Source organism: Schistocerca serialis, chromosome 3 (assembly GCF_023864345.2).
Source record: "Schistocerca serialis cubense isolate TAMUIC-IGC-003099 chromosome 3, iqSchSeri2.2, whole genome shotgun sequence".
NCBI lineage: Eukaryota > Metazoa > Arthropoda > Insecta > Orthoptera > Acrididae > Schistocerca > Schistocerca serialis.
In genome coordinates, this window is record NC_064640.1 from 1006228749 (window position 1) to 1006250804 (window position 22056).

The 22056-nt window shown below is 40.6% G+C and overlaps 1 protein-coding gene across 3 annotated transcripts in view; it reads left to right on the forward strand.

The window, feature by feature from the left end:
- LOC126471452 (uncharacterized) overlaps positions 1–14865 on the forward strand; it is a 413388-nt gene extending 398523 nt beyond the window's left edge. For all 3 annotated transcript variants that reach the window (XM_050099641.1, XM_050099639.1, XM_050099640.1), the window contains 3 exons: positions 6169–6402; positions 6481–6639; positions 14492–14865. In XM_050099641.1, the coding sequence (XP_049955598.1) occupies positions 6169–6402; positions 6481–6639; positions 14492–14635 (537 nt within the window). In that variant the 3' untranslated portion in view covers positions 14636–14865. The remainder of the gene's footprint in view (positions 1–6168; positions 6403–6480; positions 6640–14491) is intronic.
- The last annotated feature ends 7191 nt before the right edge of the window (positions 14866–22056 follow it).

Consider the following 22056-nt stretch of genomic DNA (forward strand, 5'->3'; position numbering starts at 1 on the left):
AGAAAATAGAGCATGGTGATTCTGCAAATTTTCCTTTGTAGAGGCACCAGACACCACTATGTCATCTAAATAGTTGATGCAACATGAAACTGATGCAATAAGTTGCTCTAAAAAGCACTGAAAAATAGCTGGTGCACTTGCCACAACAAAAGGCAAAAGCTGGTACTGATGAGCGTAAAATGGGATATCGATAACTAAAAGGGGTTTAGATTCATTGTAGAGTGGCAGCTGTAAATAAGTATGCCTCTACCAAGTAAATCTTTGAAAGACAATGACCCTCCCTGATAATTTTGTGAACAGCTCATCAGGTCATGGCAAAGGATAGGTATCAGTGCCTGACTGCATTAATAGATTTTCAAAAATCACCACAGAGCCATAATTTACTCAGTAGCTTTTTCACTACCACCAGTGGTGCTGACCATTCACTGGAAAAGGAGGTTGAATAACATTAAGGGACTGAAGATGATCTAATTCTGCTTTTACTTGATTCCATAAAGTTAGCAGTAAAGTACCAGGAAAAAACTGGGGTGGGCAGACTGTTTCATTGTAATATGAGCCTGAAATTCTGTTGCACAGCCCAGTCCTGGAGAAAATACAGAGGAAAATTGGACACAGAGAGCATCTAACTGTTGATATGGAACTTAATCAGAAAGCAAATGCACTTCAGCATTGATGAATATTTCAAACAGTTTAAAAGTTTTCAAATCAAACAGATTTTCAGTTAAGCATTATCCACAACTAAGAACGTTAATGAACGAATCATAGCCTTGTAATTCACAGGTGCAGAAAACTGATCAAGAATGGGAATCTGTTGTTTGTGATAACTCACCATCCTCCATGACAATGGAGTCAGAAGGGGAGAACCCAAGTCTACATAAGTCTGAGAATTCACGAATGTTGCTGCTGCACCAGTATCCACCTGCATTCTCAATGACTTGTTAAACACACACGCTTCAGTGTATAATTTGCTTTGAGACATCATCACTGAACACACTGTTCACATCCCAGTTCATTTCATCCTCGCTCAGGTTTGGAAAGGAGTTATAGACAGAAGCAATATTTCCTTTCTTATGACACCTATTACACTTTGCCCAGTGCTTGGTACATGGGATCCATTCATGTTGAATGAAGCGGTATGGGCATGAAGGCAGCGGAGCGCAAGGCTGTCACTGATGTGATGCGGGCTGTTGTTGTCGCAAACACCGATTACTTACACGATGCTGAGGCATCTGCTGGACTGCTGCTATAGCATCTACGTTCCCTTGTGAGCTGACTGAAGGTTGGGATGGTTGATAGGAACTGATTTCTGAAACTTTGGACAAGGTTTCTATCAGACTACCAGTAGCCCATGAGCTTCAAATGACTGAGCTATGTTAAATACTTGCCTAAGTGTAGGACTTACACACTGTAGATCTCACTCTCCAACTCCCCTATCAGGAGCAAGATGTATAATTACATCATCTGATTTCTCTGATCATGTAATTGAAACCATCTGATTGGCATAGGCTCTTTTTGCTGCTACTGGCAGCGGTAAAACTCCGCACAAGCAGCAGTAATGTAAGTTCACAGTGATAGGTAGAAAGTAACTCACACATCTGATCAAAAGAAAGACTTGAAGGTTCTTGTATGGGGGTGAGCTGGCACAGCAACTGATACCTGCAAGGTGAAATCCATGACAGAAAAGGGCCTCGCCCAAGATTATGTCTGTTACCTAAAGTGCCTAGAAATGTTGCTGCAGGCATTTTTGGTAAGAGTCTAAGTCTTCTTCTGCATCATAATATGCAGGAAACAGCTGCAGATGAGTTGTTGGCAATACCACAAGTTATGCCAATGTAGTCATTAAACTGAAAATAGCAATTGTCAGTGCCTGCTGTTGCTCAAGAAGAGATTTAAGCACTGCCTCCACGGAAATTAAACTCAAAGGAGTAATGACTGATGTGGAGCACATGGAGACAATCCCATCCTCATTGCCAAAAAGTGTTTTAACCCAGGAACACTGTAATTTATTGCTTGAGCAGTACACACATGGAAGACAAGGTATAATACAATTAGCAGTACACAGGTGACCAGTGGAGCCTTGTGCTCTGGCTTATATATTCATTAGTTCCAGTGATGCCAGCAGGCTGCACATGCAACTGCTGTCATATTAGCAGGCCGCATATCCTCCAGTGGCCAAATCAAGCACAAACTTCATTCACGAACTATGAAGCAGTGCACACAAAAAATTGATAGTTAAAGCATTTTTAAGCTTCACACATCAATCTTCTTACAGATGCATGAATTTCTATTAATTTACCTGTTGTCATTTGCACATTCTCTTTTGAACCGAGAGTGCAACAGACTTTGCTTCCTCAGCATTTTTCAATTCCATTGTTAAACCACAGTGGGTCATTCCCATTCTTAATCCATTTACTCAGCACATACTTCTCCCAAGTATGATTTATAATCCACTAAAATTTTGCCCATAATTCCTCTATGTTCATTGTACTGGAACTGATGTCAGTTCAGTTCTAGTGGGATGCTAACAATTGTCTATCTGCTCTTTCTAGCAGAAATACTCTCCTGGCCTTCTTGATTGAATTATTAATTTTAGTAACCAAAGTCACTGTGATGACACCATAGCTTGCATACTACAAAAAAATACTGTAGTATTTTAAGGAAGGTAATTGAAATGTCCAGAAGTATGCACATCCTAACAGAAATAAGTAAAGCAGATTAGTAAGACTAAAACTATATAGGATATTTTCAAATGGGAGATAGGACAGTAATTCAGAGGACAAGATACCATAACAATTAGACTAAATGTCTGTGTTGTTACTGAGTTGCAAGTACTTTTAACAATCACTTTCTAAATGTAGCAGCAAATATAAGATACAATAGTTCAGCAGAAGATGCAGAGGATATATTAAAAATGTCATTCTACAAAATTTTAAGCAACTTGAAGTAGCACCAACATACTGAAATTAATGGAATTAATTAAATTCTAAAAAACATAAGCTCATCTGATGTTGATGGAATTTTAAACAGAATTCTGAAAAGCTGTTCCAACTTAATAAGTAACATTCTTAGTGATATATGCAATGCACTGCTGGCACAGGGATTTTTTTCAGACAGGTTAAAAAAAAAAAGCAATTGCTAAACCTCTTCATAAGAAAGGTGACAAGACAGAATTAAACAGTTTTCATAAAGTTTCCTTGCTGACATCTTTTTCCAAAGTATTTCGGAAATTAATGTACTCAAGTGTTATCTCACACTTAAGCTGAAACAATTTACTTAGCATTTTCACAGTTTGGTTTCCAGATGGGTTGCTCAACAGAGAAGGCTATTTACACATTTACTCATGAAACAGTACAAGCCTTAAATGATAAAATATCATCTGTTGGTATTTTTGTGATCTTTCTGAGGCATTTGATTGTGTAGGTCATATTACTCTAGTAGGAAAACCTTAAGTTTTATGGAATCGATGGCTTTATGTATACCTGGTTTGAAACATACTTAACAAACAATGTGAAAAGTTATGCTGAATAATTCAAACAATGTTGGAAGGGCAGAAAATTTTTGTGGCTTGGGAGAAATCACAATGGGAGACCCACAGGGCTCAATTTTGTGGAAACTTCTATTCCATATTTACATGAATGACCTCCCACTTAACATTCAGTTAGAAGAATTGGTACAAGTGGTTCTCAGAACATGAATTCTCCCCAAATTTTGAAAAAACACACTTTATTCAGATCTGTACTACAAAGACAATCATACGAACAATTCTATTGATGCAGCACATAAGCAGTACTCAGTAAATATGATAGAATGCTCAAAATTTTTGGAAGTACATATTGATGAAAACTTGAACTGGAGGAAGCATATTACTGACCTTCTCGAACAATCAGTTCACCTAATTTTGCTCTTTGTATAACTGCTAGTCTTGGACAAACAAATCAACCTCCTGGCGTATTTTTCAAATCTCCACTCAATAGCCTCTTATGGAATAATTTTCTGGTGTAACTCATTACTCAGATTCATCAAAAGCCACAGCAACATTTCAAAAGTGTTGTTGAACTTTATTCCATTTTTCAAGTGAAATTTAATGGAAATTCCTTGATCCATCTTTTTCAAAAGTAAAAATTCACTGAGCACTCAGAAATATGTATAACCTTTTTGACTGTCAACAATAAATCAAATATTCAAAACAGCTGAAAATGAAAACATGTATCAGGAACATATGTACCAACGAGATTTTAAAAAAATTGAAAACTATATGTATAAAGGCCTCAAAATAAAAAAAATCCCATTATTTTTTGATCACACATTGTGTATTATCTCTATACCAAAGCTGACTTAGCATTTACTGATACACCATCTTTGGCTTCCTACTCTCTCTCACGCCTCTCCCTTCATTTTTGTGTACTCATGTCCAAGAAACAGTTGTTTCCTTCTTGTCATTTAACCTTGTTGACATCAGAATGTTGAATATAATGAACGATGTAAAAATAAATCAAAAATCAAAGTTTTCTGTGAATGAAAATAAAGCTCTAAAGGAACATTAATGTAGCATAAGTTTGCCACCCTTTCAAGTAAAAACGAGGCTAATACACTACTGGCCATTAAAATTGCTACACCAAGAAGAAATGCAGATGATAAATGGATATTCATTGGACAAATATATTATACTAGAACTGACTTGTGATTACATTTTCACGCAGTTGAGGTGCATAGATCCTGAGAAATCAGTACCCAGAACAACCACCTCTGGCCGTAATAACAACCTTGATATGCCTGGGCATTGAGTCAAACAGAGCTTGGATGGCATGTACAGGTACAGCTGCCCATGCAGCTTCAACACGATACCACAGTTCATCAAGAGTAGTGACTGGCGTATTGTGATGAGCCAGTTGCTCGGCCACCATTGACCAGACGTTTTCAATTGGTGAGAGATCTGTAGAATGTGCTGGCGAGGGCAGCAGTCCCACATTTTCTGTTTCCAGAAAGGCCTGTACAGGACCTGAAACATGCGGCCATGCACAATCCTGCTGAAATTTAGGGTTTTGCAGGGATTGAATGAAGCGTAGAGCCATGGGTCGTAACACATCTGAAACGTAACGTCCACTATTCAAAGTACCATCAATGCGAACAAGAGGTGACCAAGACGTGTAACCAGTGGCACCCCATACCATCATGCCGGGTGATACACCAGTATGGCGATGACGAATACACGCTTCCAATGTGCGTTCACCACGATGACGCCAAACACGGATGCGACCATCATGATACTGTAAACAGACCCTGGATTCATCTGAAAAAATGACGTTTTGCCATTCGTGCACCCAAGTTCATCGTTGAGTACACCATCGCAGGTGCTCCTGTCTGTGATGCAGCATCAAGGGTAACCGCGGCCATGGTCTCCGAGCTGATAGTTCATGCTGCTGCAAACATCGTCGACCTGTTCGTGCAGATGGTTGTTGTCTTGCAAACGTCCCTATCTGGTGACTCAGGAACCGAGATGTGGCTGCACGATCAATTACAGCCATGTGCATAAGATGCCTTTCATCTCGACTGTTAGTGATATGAGGCCGTTGGGATCCAGCATGGCGTTCCGTATTACCCTCCTGAACCCACCAACTCCATATTCTGCTAACAGTCATTAGATCTCGACCAACACGGGCAGCAATGTCACGATACGATAAACCGCAATCATGAAAGGCTACAATCCAACCTTTATCAAAGTCGGAAACGTGATGGTACGCAATTCTCCTCCTTACACGAGACATCACAACAATGTTTCACCAGGCAATGCCGGTCAACTGCTCTTTGTGTATGAAAAATCGGTTGGAAACTTTCCTAATGTCAGGTTCTAGGTGTCACCACTGGCGCCAACCTTGTGTGAATGCTCTGAAAAGCTAATCATTTGCATATCACAGCATCTTCTTCCCGTCGGTTAAATTTCGCAACTGTAGCACATCATCTTTGTGGAGTAGCAATTTTAATGGCCGGTAGTGTAACTAAATCAATTTAAGAGCTAGCTGATGATGTTAATTTATCTCTAAATGTGGAGTTTTCTCACTCCTAAAATATTTATCCTGTGGTTACCATACATTAAACTCTTAGAACTAAATGCACTATGTTGTGTGATAATGTCACCTTGATACCAATAACCTCCAATTTTCCTTTTAGGTGTGTGCAGGAGTGAAAAAAACAGAATCATTATTAGGACCTATCAGCATATTGGTAAATAATGCTGGAGTTATGTATTACACGTTAATGAAAAACCTAAAATTATCTGATTGGAAAAAAATGGTGGATGTGAATATAAATGGTGTTTTGACTTGTCTGTCTGCAGTGTTGGGTGGGATGGTAGACAGAAAGTGTGGACATATTATAAACATATCATCTGATGCTGGAAGGAAGGTGAGGCTTCTGAAAGTGCAACTATACAAAAGTTTGCTGTAAGACCCTCATAACATTTTCTCTTTGTTTCTTTTTCAGGCATATGCTGGACTTGCTGTATATTCAGGCACAAAGTTTTTTATTGAAGCTTTGTCAAGGTCGCTAAGGGAAGAAGTAGTGGGAACAGGTATCAAAGTAACTTGCATACAACCAGGTGATGTCAAAACAGAGCTCCATGGTCACTCAACAGATGTAGAAGTGAGTATCAAACCATGTTTGACTTTTACTCATTGGTAAAGATATTAATAATTTGTCTCAGTTTAGTATTTCAGTATACAATATTCTATACATTTTGAGAATGGCTGTAAAGATAAAGCAGCAAAAGATGTTCCAGTAAAAATTAGGTTGAAAATAGTTCTGCAATTTCAACAACAACTTTCTAGTCAGACCAAAAGCTACAAGTTGTACAACTTTGCTCCCGCCGTTTGCCGATAGGTGGTGACTACGGTAAGTAGCGGTCGAAAGAGACAGATTGCAGATGTTAGGCACTTAGCTTGGACCTCAGTCAACATAACCTCATTCAAACATTACTCGATTTGTGTCTGCATCATAAAGTTGTTCTTGATTGGAAATGTCAGTTTACAACCCTAATTCTTGTCATTTGTGGGAGGTGTTACTGTTTTGTTTCAGTATGAAGAAAACAGCTGCTGAGTCTCATCAAATGCTCTCAAGTACATATGTTAAGGACACTATTAGTGAAAGAACGTGTTGAGTGGTTTCAATGCTTCACAAACGGTGATTTCAATGTCATAGACCAGCATAGTGGTGGAAGAGAGAATGTTTTTGAAGATGCATAATTGGAGACATTGCTGACTGAAGACTCATGTCAAACTCAAGAAGAATTGGCACGATTAGTGGGAGTGACACAGCAAGCCATCCCAAAATGTCTCAAGGCTATGGGCATGATTCAGAAAGAAGGAACTTGGGTTCTGTGTGAGCTGAAATCAAGAGACGTTGAACAGCATTTATGTGTTAGTGAACAGTTGATTCAGAGGCAAAAACGGAAGTGATTTCTGCATCGCATTGTGACTGGGGATGAAAAGTGGGTTTATTACAATAACACTAAACGCAGAAAATCATGGGGATATCCCGGCCAGGCTTCCACGTCGACGGCCAAACCGAATATTCACGGCTCCAAGGTGAAGCTCCTCATTTGGTGGTACCAGATTGGCATTGTGTACTATGAGGTGTTAAAACCACGTAAAACAATCACAGGTGCTCATTATCGAATGAAATTAATGCATTTGAGCAGAGCATTAAAAGGCAAATGGCTGCAATACAGCGAGAGGCCTGATAAAGTGATTTTGCAGCATGACAACGCTCAACCCCGTGTTGCAAAAGAGGTCAAAACGTACTAGGGAACATTAAAGCGGGAATTCCTATCCCACCTGCCTTATACTCCAGACATTGATCTCTCTGACTATCACCTGTTTCACTACGGTCGCAGGTTCGAATCCTGCCTCAGGCATGGATGTGTGTGATGTCCTTAGGTTAGTTAGGTTTAAGTAGTTCTAAGTTCTAGGGGACTGATAACCTCAGAAGTTAAGTCCCATAGTGCTCAGAGCCATTTGAACCATTTGAACTATCACCTGTTAAGATCAATGGCAGATGGCCTAGCTGACTAGCACTTCCAATCTCATGAAGAAGTCACAAAATGAATCGATTCATGGATTGCTTCAAAAGATGAACAATTTTTTCGACACAGGATTCGTACACTGCCAAAAAGATGGGAAAAAGTAGTAGCCAGTGATGGAAAATACTTTGAATGATACATGTGAAATCAATTTGTTTCATTAAAGCTTCAAATGGTGGGGAAAAAATGGTGGAAGCAAAGTTGTACACCTTGTACAATTGATTGGTAGTAAGCAAATACCTCCCAAATGATTCTACCAGTCATTTTACATTTGCGTGTATGTTCAACAAGTCACTGTAAAGTGTGAAAAATTGATATTTGTTTTAATAAGGTAAAATGGGTACATTTCCTTTCAATTCAAAGATAGAGCTTAGGAACCATATAATCTTCTATGCTTCCATGTGTGCTGTAGTCAGACCATATACTTACAAAATATGTTTGAATGGTAACCAGGGTCTCTGAAAATAATCCTAGATGGCTCACTGGAAACTACTTCTCGAAATATTTTTTTTTTTTTTTGTTTGATATTGTGCATCTTTCATCAAGTATCATCCATTCCAGGTTCTTCAGTTTTTCATCTTTCTAATCTCCCCTATTACACACACACTTGATACCTCATGTTATTGCAATCTTGTATGAACACCATATACTTCATAAATATTTTAGTAGATCTTAATTCCTTCCATGTACTGACAGCAGTTTCTTATGTCATAAAAATAAAATGAAACCTACCACATTCTTCATTGGTAGCTGAACCTATGTGAGCATTTCATTTAACATCCAATCATACTTCCAACATACATACATCAATATTTGTTCCATATCACGAATACAACATTTTGTAATATTGTGGAATGTATCACTTTAACATAAGTTTTTTTACACAAAATAATTAATTTTTTATTTTTATTTATTTATTTTTACAGTTGCTACTACAGCTCTAAAAATTCACCTATTGATTAGAAGAAATTGCCATTCATAAATTCTTTTAATTTGTTTTTAAATGTTGTTTGGCTGTCTGCCACACTTTTAATGCTATTTGGCAAATGACCAAAGATTTTTGTGGCAGCATAATTCACCCCTTTCTTTGCCAAAGTCAGATTTAACTCAGAATAGTGAAGATCATCCTTTCTTGTAGTGTTGTAGCTATGCACTTTGCTGTTAATTTTGAAATTGGATCCATTATTAGTAACAAATTTCATAAGTGAATATATGTATTGTGAAGGTAGCGTGAATATCCCAAGTTCCTTAAATAAATCTCTCCAAAATGATCTTGGGTGGGCTCCAGCTATTATTCTAATTACATGCTTTTGTGTAATGAATACTTTTTCTCTTAATGATGAATTGCTCCAAAATATGATGCCATATGAAAGCAGTGAATGAAAATAGGCACAGTAGGCTAATTTAATGATATGTTTATCACCAAAATTTGCAATAACCCTAATAGCATAAGCAGCTGAACCTAACCGTTTCAGCAGACCATCGATGTGTTTCTTCCAGTTCAATTTCTCATCAATGCACACACCCAGAAATTTTGAATATTCTGCCTTACCAACAGACTTTTGTTCATAATCTACACTCCTGGAAATTGAAATAAGAACACCGTGAATTCATTGTCCCAGGAAGGGGAAACTTTATTGACACATTCCTGGGGTCAGATACATCACATGATCACACTGACAGAACCACAGGCACATAGATACAGGCAACAGAGCATGCACAATGTCGGCACTAGTACAGTGTATATCCACCTTTCGGAGCAATGCAGGCTGCTATTCTCCCATGGAGACGATCGTAGAGATGCTGGATGTAGTCCTGTGGAACGGCTTGCCATGCCATTTCCACCTGGCGCCTCAGTTGGACCAGCGTTCGTGCTGGACGTGCAGACCGCGTGAGACGCCGCTTCATCCAGTCCCAAACATGCTCAATGGGGGACAGATCCGGAGATCTTGCTGGCCAGGGTAGTTGACTTACACCTTCTAGAGCACGTTGGGTGGCACGGGATACATGCGGACGTGCATTGTCCTGTTGGAACAGCAAGTTCCCTTGCCGGTCTAGGAATGGTAGAACGATGGGTTCGATGACGGTTTGGATGTACCGTGCACTATTCAGTGTCCCCTCGACGCTCACCAGTGGTGTACGGCCAGTGTAGGAGATCGCTCCCCACACCATGATGCCGGGTGTTGGCCCTGTGTGCCTCGGTCGTATGCAGTCCTGATTGTGGCGCTCACCTGCACGGCGCCAAACACGCATACGACCATCATTGGCACCAAGGCAGAAGCGACTCTCATCGCTGAAGACGACACGTCTCCATTCGTCCCTCCATTCACGCCTGTCGCGACACCACTGGAGGCGGGCTGCACGATGTTGGGGCGTGAGCGGAAGACGGCCTAACGGTGTGCGGGACCGTAGCCCAGCTTCATGGAGACGGTTGCGAATGGTCCTCGCCGATACCCCAGGAGCAACAGTGTCCCTAATTTACTGGGAAGTGGCGGTGCGGTCCCCTACGGCACTGCGTAGGATCCTACGGTCTTGGCGTGCATCCGTGTTTCGCTGCGGTCCGGTCCCAGGTCGACGGGCACGTGCACCTTCCGCTGACCACTGGCGACAACATCGATGTACTGTGGAGACCTCACGCCCCACGTGTTGAGCAATTCGGCGGTACGTCCACCCGGCCTCCCGCATGCCCACTATACGCCCTCGCTCAAAGTCCGTCAACTGCACATACGGTTCACGTCCACGCTGTCGCGGCATGCTACCAGTGTTAAAGACTGCGATGGAGCTCCGTATGCCACGGCAAACTGGCTGACACTGACGGCGGCGGTGCACAAATGCTGCGCAGCTAGCGCCATTCGACGGCCAACACCGCGGTTCCTGGTGTGTCCGCTGTGCCGTGCGTGTGATCATTGCTTGTACAGCCCTCTCGCAGTGTCCGGAGCAAGTATGGTGGGTCTGACACACCGGTGTCAATGTGTTCTTTTTTCCATTTCCAGGAGTGTATATTTATCAATGGTGGTTTGCCATTTGCTGTACGGAATTGTATATACTGTGTTTTCTCAAAATTTAGTGAGAGCCCATTTGCAAAGAACCACTTAATAATCTTCTGAAAGACATTATATACAGTTTCATCAGCTGATTACTCAGCACCGAATATAAAGTGGCAAGTCATTAATATTACGAACAATAAGGGACCAAAGACTGAACCCTGTGGGACACCATTCTTGATACCTCTCCAGTTAGAGAAATCTGCTGATTCTTGAAGACTATCTGTACTGTTAATTTCAACCTTCTGCATTCTTCCAGTTAAATATGAATTAAACTATTTGTGCACTCTCCCACTCATACCACAATACCTAAGCTTATCTAGAAGAATTTCATGATTCACATAATCAAAAGCCTTTGAGAGATCACAAAATATTCAAATGAGTGATGTTCAGTTATTCAATGCATTTGATATTTGATCAGTGAGAGCATATATAGCATTTTCTGTTGAAAAGTCTTTCTGAAAACCGAACTGATATTTTGTTAGTACTTCATTTTTACAAATATGTGATGCTGCTCTTGAATACATTACTTTTTCAAGAATGTTAGATAAAGCTGTCAGAAGTGAGACTGGGTGTTAGTTGTTAGCATCAGACCTATCCCCATGTAGCATATTTCAGTCTATCTGGAAAAATGCCCTGTTTCAGTGATCTACTATGTATCTTGCTGAGTATCCCACTCACCTATTGGGAACAAGCTTTTAGTACTTTGTTGGAAATGCCATAAATTCCATGTGAGCTTTTACTTTTGAGTGAATTTATTATTTTTCTAATTTCAGTAGGAGAGGTGGGTTGAATTTCGATTTTATAAAATTGCATAGGTATTGACTCTTCCATGTAATACCTTGCATTTTCTAATGAATAGCTGGATCTTATTTTCTCTACAACACTTAAAAATGATTATTAAAAATGTTTTCTACTTCTGACTTCTTGTTAACAAACTTTTCATTGAGTTTGATAGAAATACATTCTTCCTGTACTGTTGGTTGCCCTGTTTTCCTTTTAACAATATTCAAAATTGTTTTAATTTTACTATCAGATGTGCTACTCTCAGACATAATGCACATAGTTCTGGACTTTTTAACAACTTTTCTTAATACAGTGTAGTAGTTTTTATAATTTTTCACTGTTTTGGATCATTACACCTCCTAGCTATAAGATACATTTTCCTTTTCTGTTTACAAGATATTTTTATCCCTTTAGTAAGCAATCGCTTTTTAGATCGTTTCTTACAACTATATTTCACTGTTGTCTTAGGGAAACTGTTTACAAATATACTCACAAAGGTGTCATGAAATAGGTTAAATTTCAAATTAGCATTAGGTTCCCTGTACACCTCATCCCAGTCTAATTGTTTCAAGCTTTCCCTAAGATTTTCAATTGTTAAATCGTTAATTGAATGCATTATTGTGGAGGAATGTTTAGCATTACTGTATGGAGCTGTATCATACGTATACCGTAACTAGCTGTGCATCATTATCACATAGGCTATTCCTAACAGGAAAAGTTTTTATTTGATTAAATTCATCTTGGTCTATAAAAACATTATCTATCAGTGTGCTGGTTTCCCATACAACACAAGTAGGAAAATTAATAACTGATGCCAAATTGAAGGAACCAAATAATACTTGAAGGTCAAACTTTCTATCCGACTCTTTCAGAAAATCTACATTGAAATCCCCACAAACAATAATTTGCTTCCCTCTGTCTGACAATAGCACAACAAAGTTTACAAGTGTTTCAAAAATAGCTGAAAATTTGCCAATGGTGTCCTATACATGGCTACAATTGCAAAAGTACCATTATTTAGTTTAATCTCACATGCACATGTTGCTCTACTCAGAATTTTTTAGTTTCCAATTTTTTCATACTATGACAGATTCTAACATATATGGCAACTCCTCCTCTCTCCGTACTGTCTCTACTTACATGTGCTGAAAGCTTATATCCACCTACATTTACCATTTCCATACCTGCGACTATATGATGTTCAGACAGGCATAATACATCCATTCCACCCCCAGTTTCTAAATCTGCTAAAAAAAACAAGAGACTCATCTACTTTGTTTTTTAATCCCCTGATATTCTGATGCAATATACTAACATTATTTTTCACTGTGATTTTATGAGAATCTTGAGACACACTAAAATTATTTTTTACTATACTGTTATGAGAATCTTATGATATTTTAACATCTCTAGTACCTGCCTGCCTGAGCTTCTCATTAAGCTTCATTTAAGGATAACTGGACACTGATGTTAGCCTAAAAAAGTGGTACTTCCATGAGTTTCACTGCCCCCCCCCCCCTTAAAGATTTTGCTATCATCCCAGCCATCCGCCTGCTTAGCTGGGTGGTAACATGCTTGCCTCCCATGCACTGGGCCCAGGTTCGATTCCCGGCCGGGTTGGAGATTTTCTCTGCTCGAGGACTGGGTGTTATGTTGTGTTGTCCTCATCATCATTTCATCCTCATCATCAGCCACAAGTCACCCAATGTTGTGCTGACTGAAATAAGACTTCCACTTGGTGGCCGAACCCATCTTGGACCTCCCAGCCAACAATGCCATGTGATCATTTCATTTCATCATCCCAGCCAATTTACCCTTTCCTTTCCTATTGAGATGCAAGCCATGTCTTGTGAAGTCCCACCTACCAATACCATCAACAGGAACCAAACCTATGCCTGACAAAGTAGCCAACCGAAGTAGCTGATCTAGCTCCATATTGACCTTCCTGACAGAGATGTTCAATTGGGGCTGATCATACCGCATGAAAGCAGGAAACAAGCCAACATTTGTATGGTTCATTGCAGATGCTACTTTTAGTCTAAAGTATGTAAATTATGTAAGTATATAGTCTAATTCAATAATCCTGATGTCAAGATCATTTTTTACAGTTGACAAAATGCACAATTTTTGGCTCTGAATTGATATTTGTGTACTAAATTTTTTCACTTTCTTGCACATATCATACATATTTACATAATTTGCTGAAGTTTAAGGATAAAACTGAGCATATGTTCTAGACTGAGCGTGACACAAGTTACAGATCAATTAGTTCAAATACATTTATTATTATGTGAACTAAATACAAATTATACATAAATTATGTTATGGAAGTTCTCAGTGTTCTAAAATATTGTAGTCACAAGTGTACATGAAACGAAACAGTGTATATTAATGAGATGTAGATTTATTATAAAGCTCCTCAGGCTACCTTCAACTCTTGATGTACATTATATGTCTACATAAAGGCTGTTTTACATGATGAATCTGTCATGGGGGTTTGACACAATGCTATGGTTAAAACCTTATCATTATCCCTGAAGTTGATCACAAATATGTGGAACTGTTACACTTTCATTTCTGTTTTCAGGCAAAAGAAATGTATGATGCCAGTGATAAGGTAAAGATTTTAACACCAAATGATGTTGCCCAGGCAGTAATTTATGCTCTTACACAACCTGATTATTGTGCTGTGAATGAGATTCTCCTGGAGCCCCAGCAAGCTCCCATATGAAATGTGATGTCAGTTTTTCCTTTGTGTGGTAGATCTAAAATATTTTGAATTTAGTTGCTTGTCTGCATTACCAAAACTGTACTGCAGTCTAAGGGAGTTTATTTGAGAAAGCTGACACTGTATGTAGTATTACAATTAAGTTATTCAGTGTAAATTGACTCAATACATTTTTATATTGTTTTGTTCCTCACCTTTTGTTGTATACTAAATAAAAAGCAAATAAAATTTAATGTCTTTGTTTACCATCCACATCTGAAGTACAGACATAACAATACGTATAATCTCTCCTGTATGCAAACCAAATGGATTGTAAATGTACATCATGAGATAAATAAACCACAATTCCTAATACTTGTCATTTTTCAAACAATTCTACCACCAAATTAAAACAGTGGAAAGTCCAGGATGGAGTAACAGCCACATGAAATGGACAGAATGTTACTCATCACACAAAGAAGGCACTGAGTCACAGACATAATGCTATAAATTGTAGTAACCTAAACCAACCACAGGAACGCCTTGGGCTGCGGATCGGAGCCGCCATGCGGAGAAGCCGCCGGCAGTGGAGCACGCACCACTGGGTAAACACAAGGACGAGTCAGACGACAGACCAATGACAACCGACAACAACTGACAATGACCGACACAACAAGAAAGAGATAAACAACAGAGGCTTGTACAAACCACAACACCAAACACCAACAGTAAATCCACTCGGAACCAGAGCCAGGCAAATGTCAACAGCGAGCAACGACCAGAACGCAGTACCACCGAGATATAGACACAATCCAGAGCAAGTACCAGACTGACTGGACTAGGGCAGAGCGGGTCCCTATATATGAAACCAGAGGGAGCGGCTATTGGCCGCTGTCTGCATGTGGCATAGTGGTGGCGCCCTCGCTGCACAAGAGCCGCTGCGTGGAATAGCCGCCGTGGACGCGGAGCCTTCTGGCGCATGTTCAACCTCCACAGCAGGAGGTACTAGATAAATATTCAGCTTTTGGGCTAAGTCCTTCATCATAAGTAGAATACACACACGCATTCACACAAGCACAACTGATACACACAGGGCCAATGTCATCTCTGGGTGGCAAGGCCTGAATGCGACTGTGTCTGATGGGAGCAGCAGTCCAGCTTTGGTGTATAGTGAGGGTGTAGAAGAGGCAGCTCTAGCATCTTTCCCCATCTCTACCCTGCTATCCCTCCCTCTCCCTGCTCCATGCTTCTTCTGGAGCCGCAATACCAACCCAAACTGGACTGTTGATTACTTCAAACGCAGTCGCAATTGGTCCTTAGCACTCGGAGACAACTGTGGCCTTGTGTGTTAGTTGTGGTTGTCTGAATGTGTGAGAGTTTTCTACAGTCACTGATTTCTTTATAAAGGGTGTTCAAAAAAAAGTTTCTAATACTTTGAGAGGCAGTAGTACTCAACAAAACAAGAAAAATAAGCCCAATAAACATGGGTTCAGAAATGCATACTTTCTGAGATAAATGTGTTTAGAGAAGAGGCTGCGTGACACTTTGTTGCAGATATTAGCACAGCCGTTACATTGGCATTCTGTCAAATGTGCCAGCAGGGTATTATAATGTCTTACTCACAATACTCGATGTACTATTAAGTGGTCTGCAGTCAGTTGTGTGGTTCGAGTCACGTTGCAGGCTACATCAGTTTTTGTCATGTTTGTGTGCCTTATTGTACAGCACTGCCAACACTGAGTGCATATCCCTGTGTTTTATCTTCTTCCAAATGTGGATTCACTTACATGTTTACTGTTGTTGTGCTGTTTGTATGTACAAATGGTGTAATAAATTTACATTTTCTTTCTTCCACCACTTGCTGGCAATGGAAGCCTACTACTCAACAAGTGAAGTGACGGATATGATATTCTGATATGGTTTAGCAAACTGACATAACTTGCAAGACCTGTGCCTTCAACACTGAAAAATATCCACAGTGCAGAGAATCCCCTGATAAGCTGTTCACCAGATTTTTGAAGAGTCTGAGACACACAGGTACCCTTGCACCTTGCGAGAGTGACAGTGGAAGGCCCGTCTGCACACCTGACACAGGGGAGCGTGTGCCATGTTCACTGGAAGAAACCTCTGGGACCAATGTGCAATGATTAGCAGCAGCGGAAGGCATGTCTAACTTTTTTATCTGGGGAAGTAGTCCCTGAACAATTGCTGTACCCATATCATCTACAGTGCATTCAGGCCCTAACACCACAGAATCGTCATGGCAGATGGCAATTCTGTCAGTGAATGTTGCAGAAGTGTGCCACAAATCCACTGTTCCCATCCAAGATTTTATTTACCAATGAGGCAGGGTAACAAGTGGTGGTGTTGTGAATTTCCATAACCAGGATGTATGGACAGAAGTAAATCCCCAAGCAATTCGAGAAAGAGGGCATCAACACCGATTCTCAATCAATGTCTGGGCAGGCAGACTTGGCAATAGATTAATAGGGCCATAGGTTAACTGGGGCACATTATCTAGAGTTTCTCATTAATGTCATTGCCTACCTTGCTGGAGGCTGTGCCATTGCAGCAACAAATTCAAATGTGGTTCATGCATGTTGGTGCACCAGCATACTTTTGTCACAATGTGTGTGAACATCTGATGCAGACATTTCATGACTGCTGGATTGGTTGGGGGGCAGGGGGCATGCCTTGGCCTGCTTGTTCCCCAGATCTAGTAGATAGTGTCGGAAGTTCCATGCGGCTTTTCACGGATGATGCTGTAGTATACAGAGAAGTTGCAGCATTAGAAAATTGTAGCGAAATGCAGGAAGATCTGCAGCGGATAGGCACTTGGTGCAGGGAGTGGCAACTGACCCTTAACATAGACAAATGTAATGTATTGCGAATACATAGAAAGAAGGATCCTTTATTGTATGATTATATGATAGCGGAACAAACACTGGTAGAAGTTACTTCTGTAAAATATCTGGGAGTATGCATGCGGAACGATTTGAAGTGGAATGATCATATAAAATTAATTGTTGGTAAGGCGGGTACCAGGTTGAGATTCATTGGGAGAGTACTTAGAAAATGTAGTCCATCAACAAAGGAGGTGGCTTACAAAACACTCGTTCGACCTATACTTGAGTATTGCTCATCAGTGTGGGATCCGTACCAGATCAGTTTGACGGAGTAGATAGAGAAGATCCAAAGAAGAGCGGCGCGTTTCTCACAGGGTTATTTGGTAACCGCAACAGCGTTACGGATATGTTTAATAAACTCAAGTGGCAGACTCTGCAAGAGAGGCGCTCTGCATCGCGGTGTAGCTTGCTCGCCAGGTTTCGAGAGGGTGCGTTTCTGGATGAGGTATCAATATATTGCTTCCCCCTACTTATACCTCCCGAGGAGATCACGAATGTAAAATTAGAGAGATTAGAGCGCGCACGGAGGCTTTCAGACAGTCGTTCTTCCCGCGAACCATACGCGACTGGAACAGGAAAGGGAGGTAATGACAGTGGCACGTAAAGTGCCCTCCGCCACACACCGTTGGGTGGCTTGCGGAGTATAAATGTAGATGTAGATGTAGATGTAGATCTCAATCCCCTAGACTTTTGGTTATGGGGACACTTGAAGGAATTGGTATACGCCACACCAATCAATGATGTGCAAACACTACAGGTCCGCATCTTTAATGCGAGCCAACAGCTACTACAACCACAGGGTATATTTCAAAGGGTGTGCCATTCCTTAAGCCGCAGGGCTGAGGGGTGCATTGTAATGAATGGACGCCATGTTGAACACCACCTGTAAACACGTATTTATAGCAGAAAGTATGCATCCCTGGATGCATGTTTACTGATCTTACTTATCTTGATTTGATGAGTAATGCCACCTCTCAAGGTATTTGAGACTTTTTTTGAACATACTGTATATATGGCACAGTAGTAAAACATTGGATCAGTCCAGTGAATCTGTTTAGGATGGTCCCTGGTATCCCAAAATCTGCTCTGTCAGTGGCAAGGCAGTTCCATTATAACATCATCTATTTTCAATTGAGGGATTGGTTGTCCCCTCTTGCCTTGGTTTTGCTGCATCTTTGCTTCAGTTAATGTCTGCTGCAAACTCAGTAGCTTATTTTTCTATCTTCAGGCCCATACCTAAAGCTTTCATGCCATTAAGTATTAGGCTGGTGCATAAGTTCATAGCATTTTTGTTTTGCATGTTGGTATTCCAGTTGTTATGGGTTTATTTATCGACTGTCATTTTTTATTTGTAGTTCACTGTTGATGTTTGAGTTTACATATTGCCATTTTGTCATTTGGACATAGTGAGTGGTGCTGTGGATGCTAGAAAATGGAGTGCCAAGTGGAGAAATCAGAAAATTTCCATCATATTCTTCTGTTTGAGTTTAATAGAGGGGTCACAGTAATGGTGGCAGCCAAAAACATTTGCGCCATGTATGGGGATAGTGCCGCTGGACAGAGCATGGCAAGAAAATGGTATTCTCATTTTAAGGAGGATTGTTTTGACATCAGTGACTCGCCACCTTAAAGAAGACCTTCAAAATTGGATGAAGATAGTTTAAACACATTAACCCAAATGATCCATGTCAATGTATTCAAGAACTGGCAAATGTGATGAACTGTGATCATTCAACCATTGTGCAACATACACGTGCAATGGGGAAGGTTCAGTAATAATAATAAAAAAATATATCAATGGGTGGCCCCATGTCCATCTCTGCTTGCTTGTCATCAATTGGGTTGCGAACAACACTGACCATTCCTACATTCCTATCTTGTATCATTACTGGTGGTGAGAATGGTGTCTTTATGCTAACATAAGGGAAAGAAGTGAATGGTTAAGCCCAAACAAAGCAGAAACTCTTGTACAAAGATCTTGGCACATTCACAAAAGAAATGTTATGCATCAGGTGGAACAGAGATGGTGCAGTGTACTACAAACTGCTTACCCGAGGTTTAACCATCACTATTGACATTTATTGCCAATAACTGAGATGTCTTGCGGGCGCAATCAAAGAACAATGAGCAGGAAGACTGTGTGAAGTGGTGCTTCTCCACAATAACGCACACCTGCATTCAGCTGGACTGATGAAAAACACTATACTGGAGTTGGGTTTGGAAGTCATTCCAAACCAACCTTATTAACTCAATCTTAAGCACTCGGATTTTCACCTTTTCTACTCTCTATCAAACAGCCTTCAAGAAACTTCCTTTCTGGATGAAAATGGTCTCCAAACATGGCTCAATGAGTTCTTCACCTCAAAACGATGTTATTTCAAGAGTTTCAGAATTGAAAAGTTATGCCAGCATTGGAAGGCTGTTGTAAATAGTGAAGTAGAAAGGAATACTGCACCAGTTAACGAAGTAGTCACTCCCAGTACTGCTACAATGTAACCACCAAGCTTGTCTCATACTTTTCAGTCTATCATAATGAGTAAAGAAAACACATTTTCTTAACTGGCTTTTGTGTGTAATTCCACACTTATCATAAAGACTGTCTCAATATTTTTTCATCCTTTTGTATATGACCACACCAGTACAATAGGTGATGATTTAATTCTACAAGGTGCTAATTAACGCTCAACCACTTGTGGCTTATATTGTGCACAAATATTTTCAGTAGAGAATAATTCGGTGTCTGAATAGTGTCATGTAGAAGAAGGTTTATTCAGCACTTGCACATACAAGAGCGTGGAGCGAACTGCCTCTGGCCAGAACACATATGGTATATATAAAGTTACAGAACATTTCAGTACAATGATTCTTGACATTTGTGGACACTTCTAGAATGTACTCGAACCGAATATATAAATTAAAATTTTACAGTTCAGGTGAGTTTTGAACTCACGACCCTCCATGCAACAGTCTAGGATCATAACCACTACACAATGGTGAATGCATTATGCAGGTTCTTCTGCGACATTGCTCCCTCCTTAAGAGAACAGCATCTTGGTTTTACATCCTCCTAGTCTGGGAATGAGTCATCAGCCCTGCATACTCCGACTCCTGATGACTGATGTTCGCCCTGGCGGTGATCTTCTTAGAACTTCCTTTGCCGCTACACTCTTTGTCACCTATCTGCTTGTTGCCTGTCGCTAGAGCTTCAAATTTCCCCTGGGTTGCAGGATCTTTATTGGGCTTCATTCGAAGGATGTAGACTGCATCTCTGACCTTTCGTCGTCTTGCGTCGGGGTCGAAATCTTCAACTTCATAAGTAACATCAGACACCTGTTTTACAACCTTATAAGGTCCAAAGTAACGCCTGAGGAGCTTCTCAGAGATACCAACCTTCCAAACAGGAGTGAAGCTCCAGATGAGGTCACCAGGCTGGTAGGCAACAGGGCGGTGGCTCGCATCATACCTTCGGCAATGGTTTTCTTGAGCCTGCAGTGTGAGGAGTTGAGCTAACTGCCGAGCTTACTCAGCTCTGGTTAACACCTGGCCAATGTAGTCATCATTACGTCATCAGGATGTAATGGAAACACAGTGTCCATTGTCGTAGTTGCCTCACGCCAATGCACCAGGAAAAATGACGTAAATCCTGTGGTGTCTTGTTTGGCGTTGTTGCAGGCAAACGTCATGAAAGGTAGCACCTCATCCCAGTTGCTCTGCTCAACATTGATGAACATTGATAGCATGTCAGCCAAGGTCTTATTAAGGTGTTCGGTAAGCCTGTTAGTTTGCAAATGGTAGGCAGTCGTCATGTGATGAGTAATGTTGCACCGGCTGTTTATCTCTGTCACAAGATTCAATTGAAAAAGTTTCCCTCGATCCATAATTAACAACCTTGGGGGCACCATGTTTTAGTACAATGTCTTCCATGATGAATTCGGCTGTTTTCACGCCTTTTGTAATGGCATAGCATGTCAGATAATCTTTGCAAACAATAATCCATCTATTGCCACTAGCAGACGTTGGTAATCGTCCAAGGAGGTCAATCCTATCATGCTTGAACGGTGTTTCGGCTGGTGGAATTGCTATGAGTCGGCCAGGTGGCTTCGGAGGAACTGCCTTTCTCCTCTGGCACTCTCGACAGTGCGACACACAGTGACGGACATTCCTAAACAAACCTGGCTAGAAAAATCTCTTGTAGATCTTATCGTATGTCTTGCACAGGGTTTCTTGAGAGACAGTTGGCATCCTAGTTTTTTTCTTCCACTTTTGTACACTATGGTAATTTCATACACTTGAAGACGTAGTGCCCACTTGGCGAGTCGTCCTGTTGGATCCTTAAGACCTGTCAACCAACAAAGTGAATGATGGTCTGTAACAACTGTGAATGGTCTGTCGAAATTTGCTCATGGCTCAGATCACAGCAAGGCATTCCCTTTCTGTAGTTGAATGGTTTCTCTTGGCGTTTGTAAGTGTCCTAGAAGCATAGACTATAACCTTCTCTTTTCCCTGTGTGTAGTTCCGCCCGTCATATAGACCAAGTAC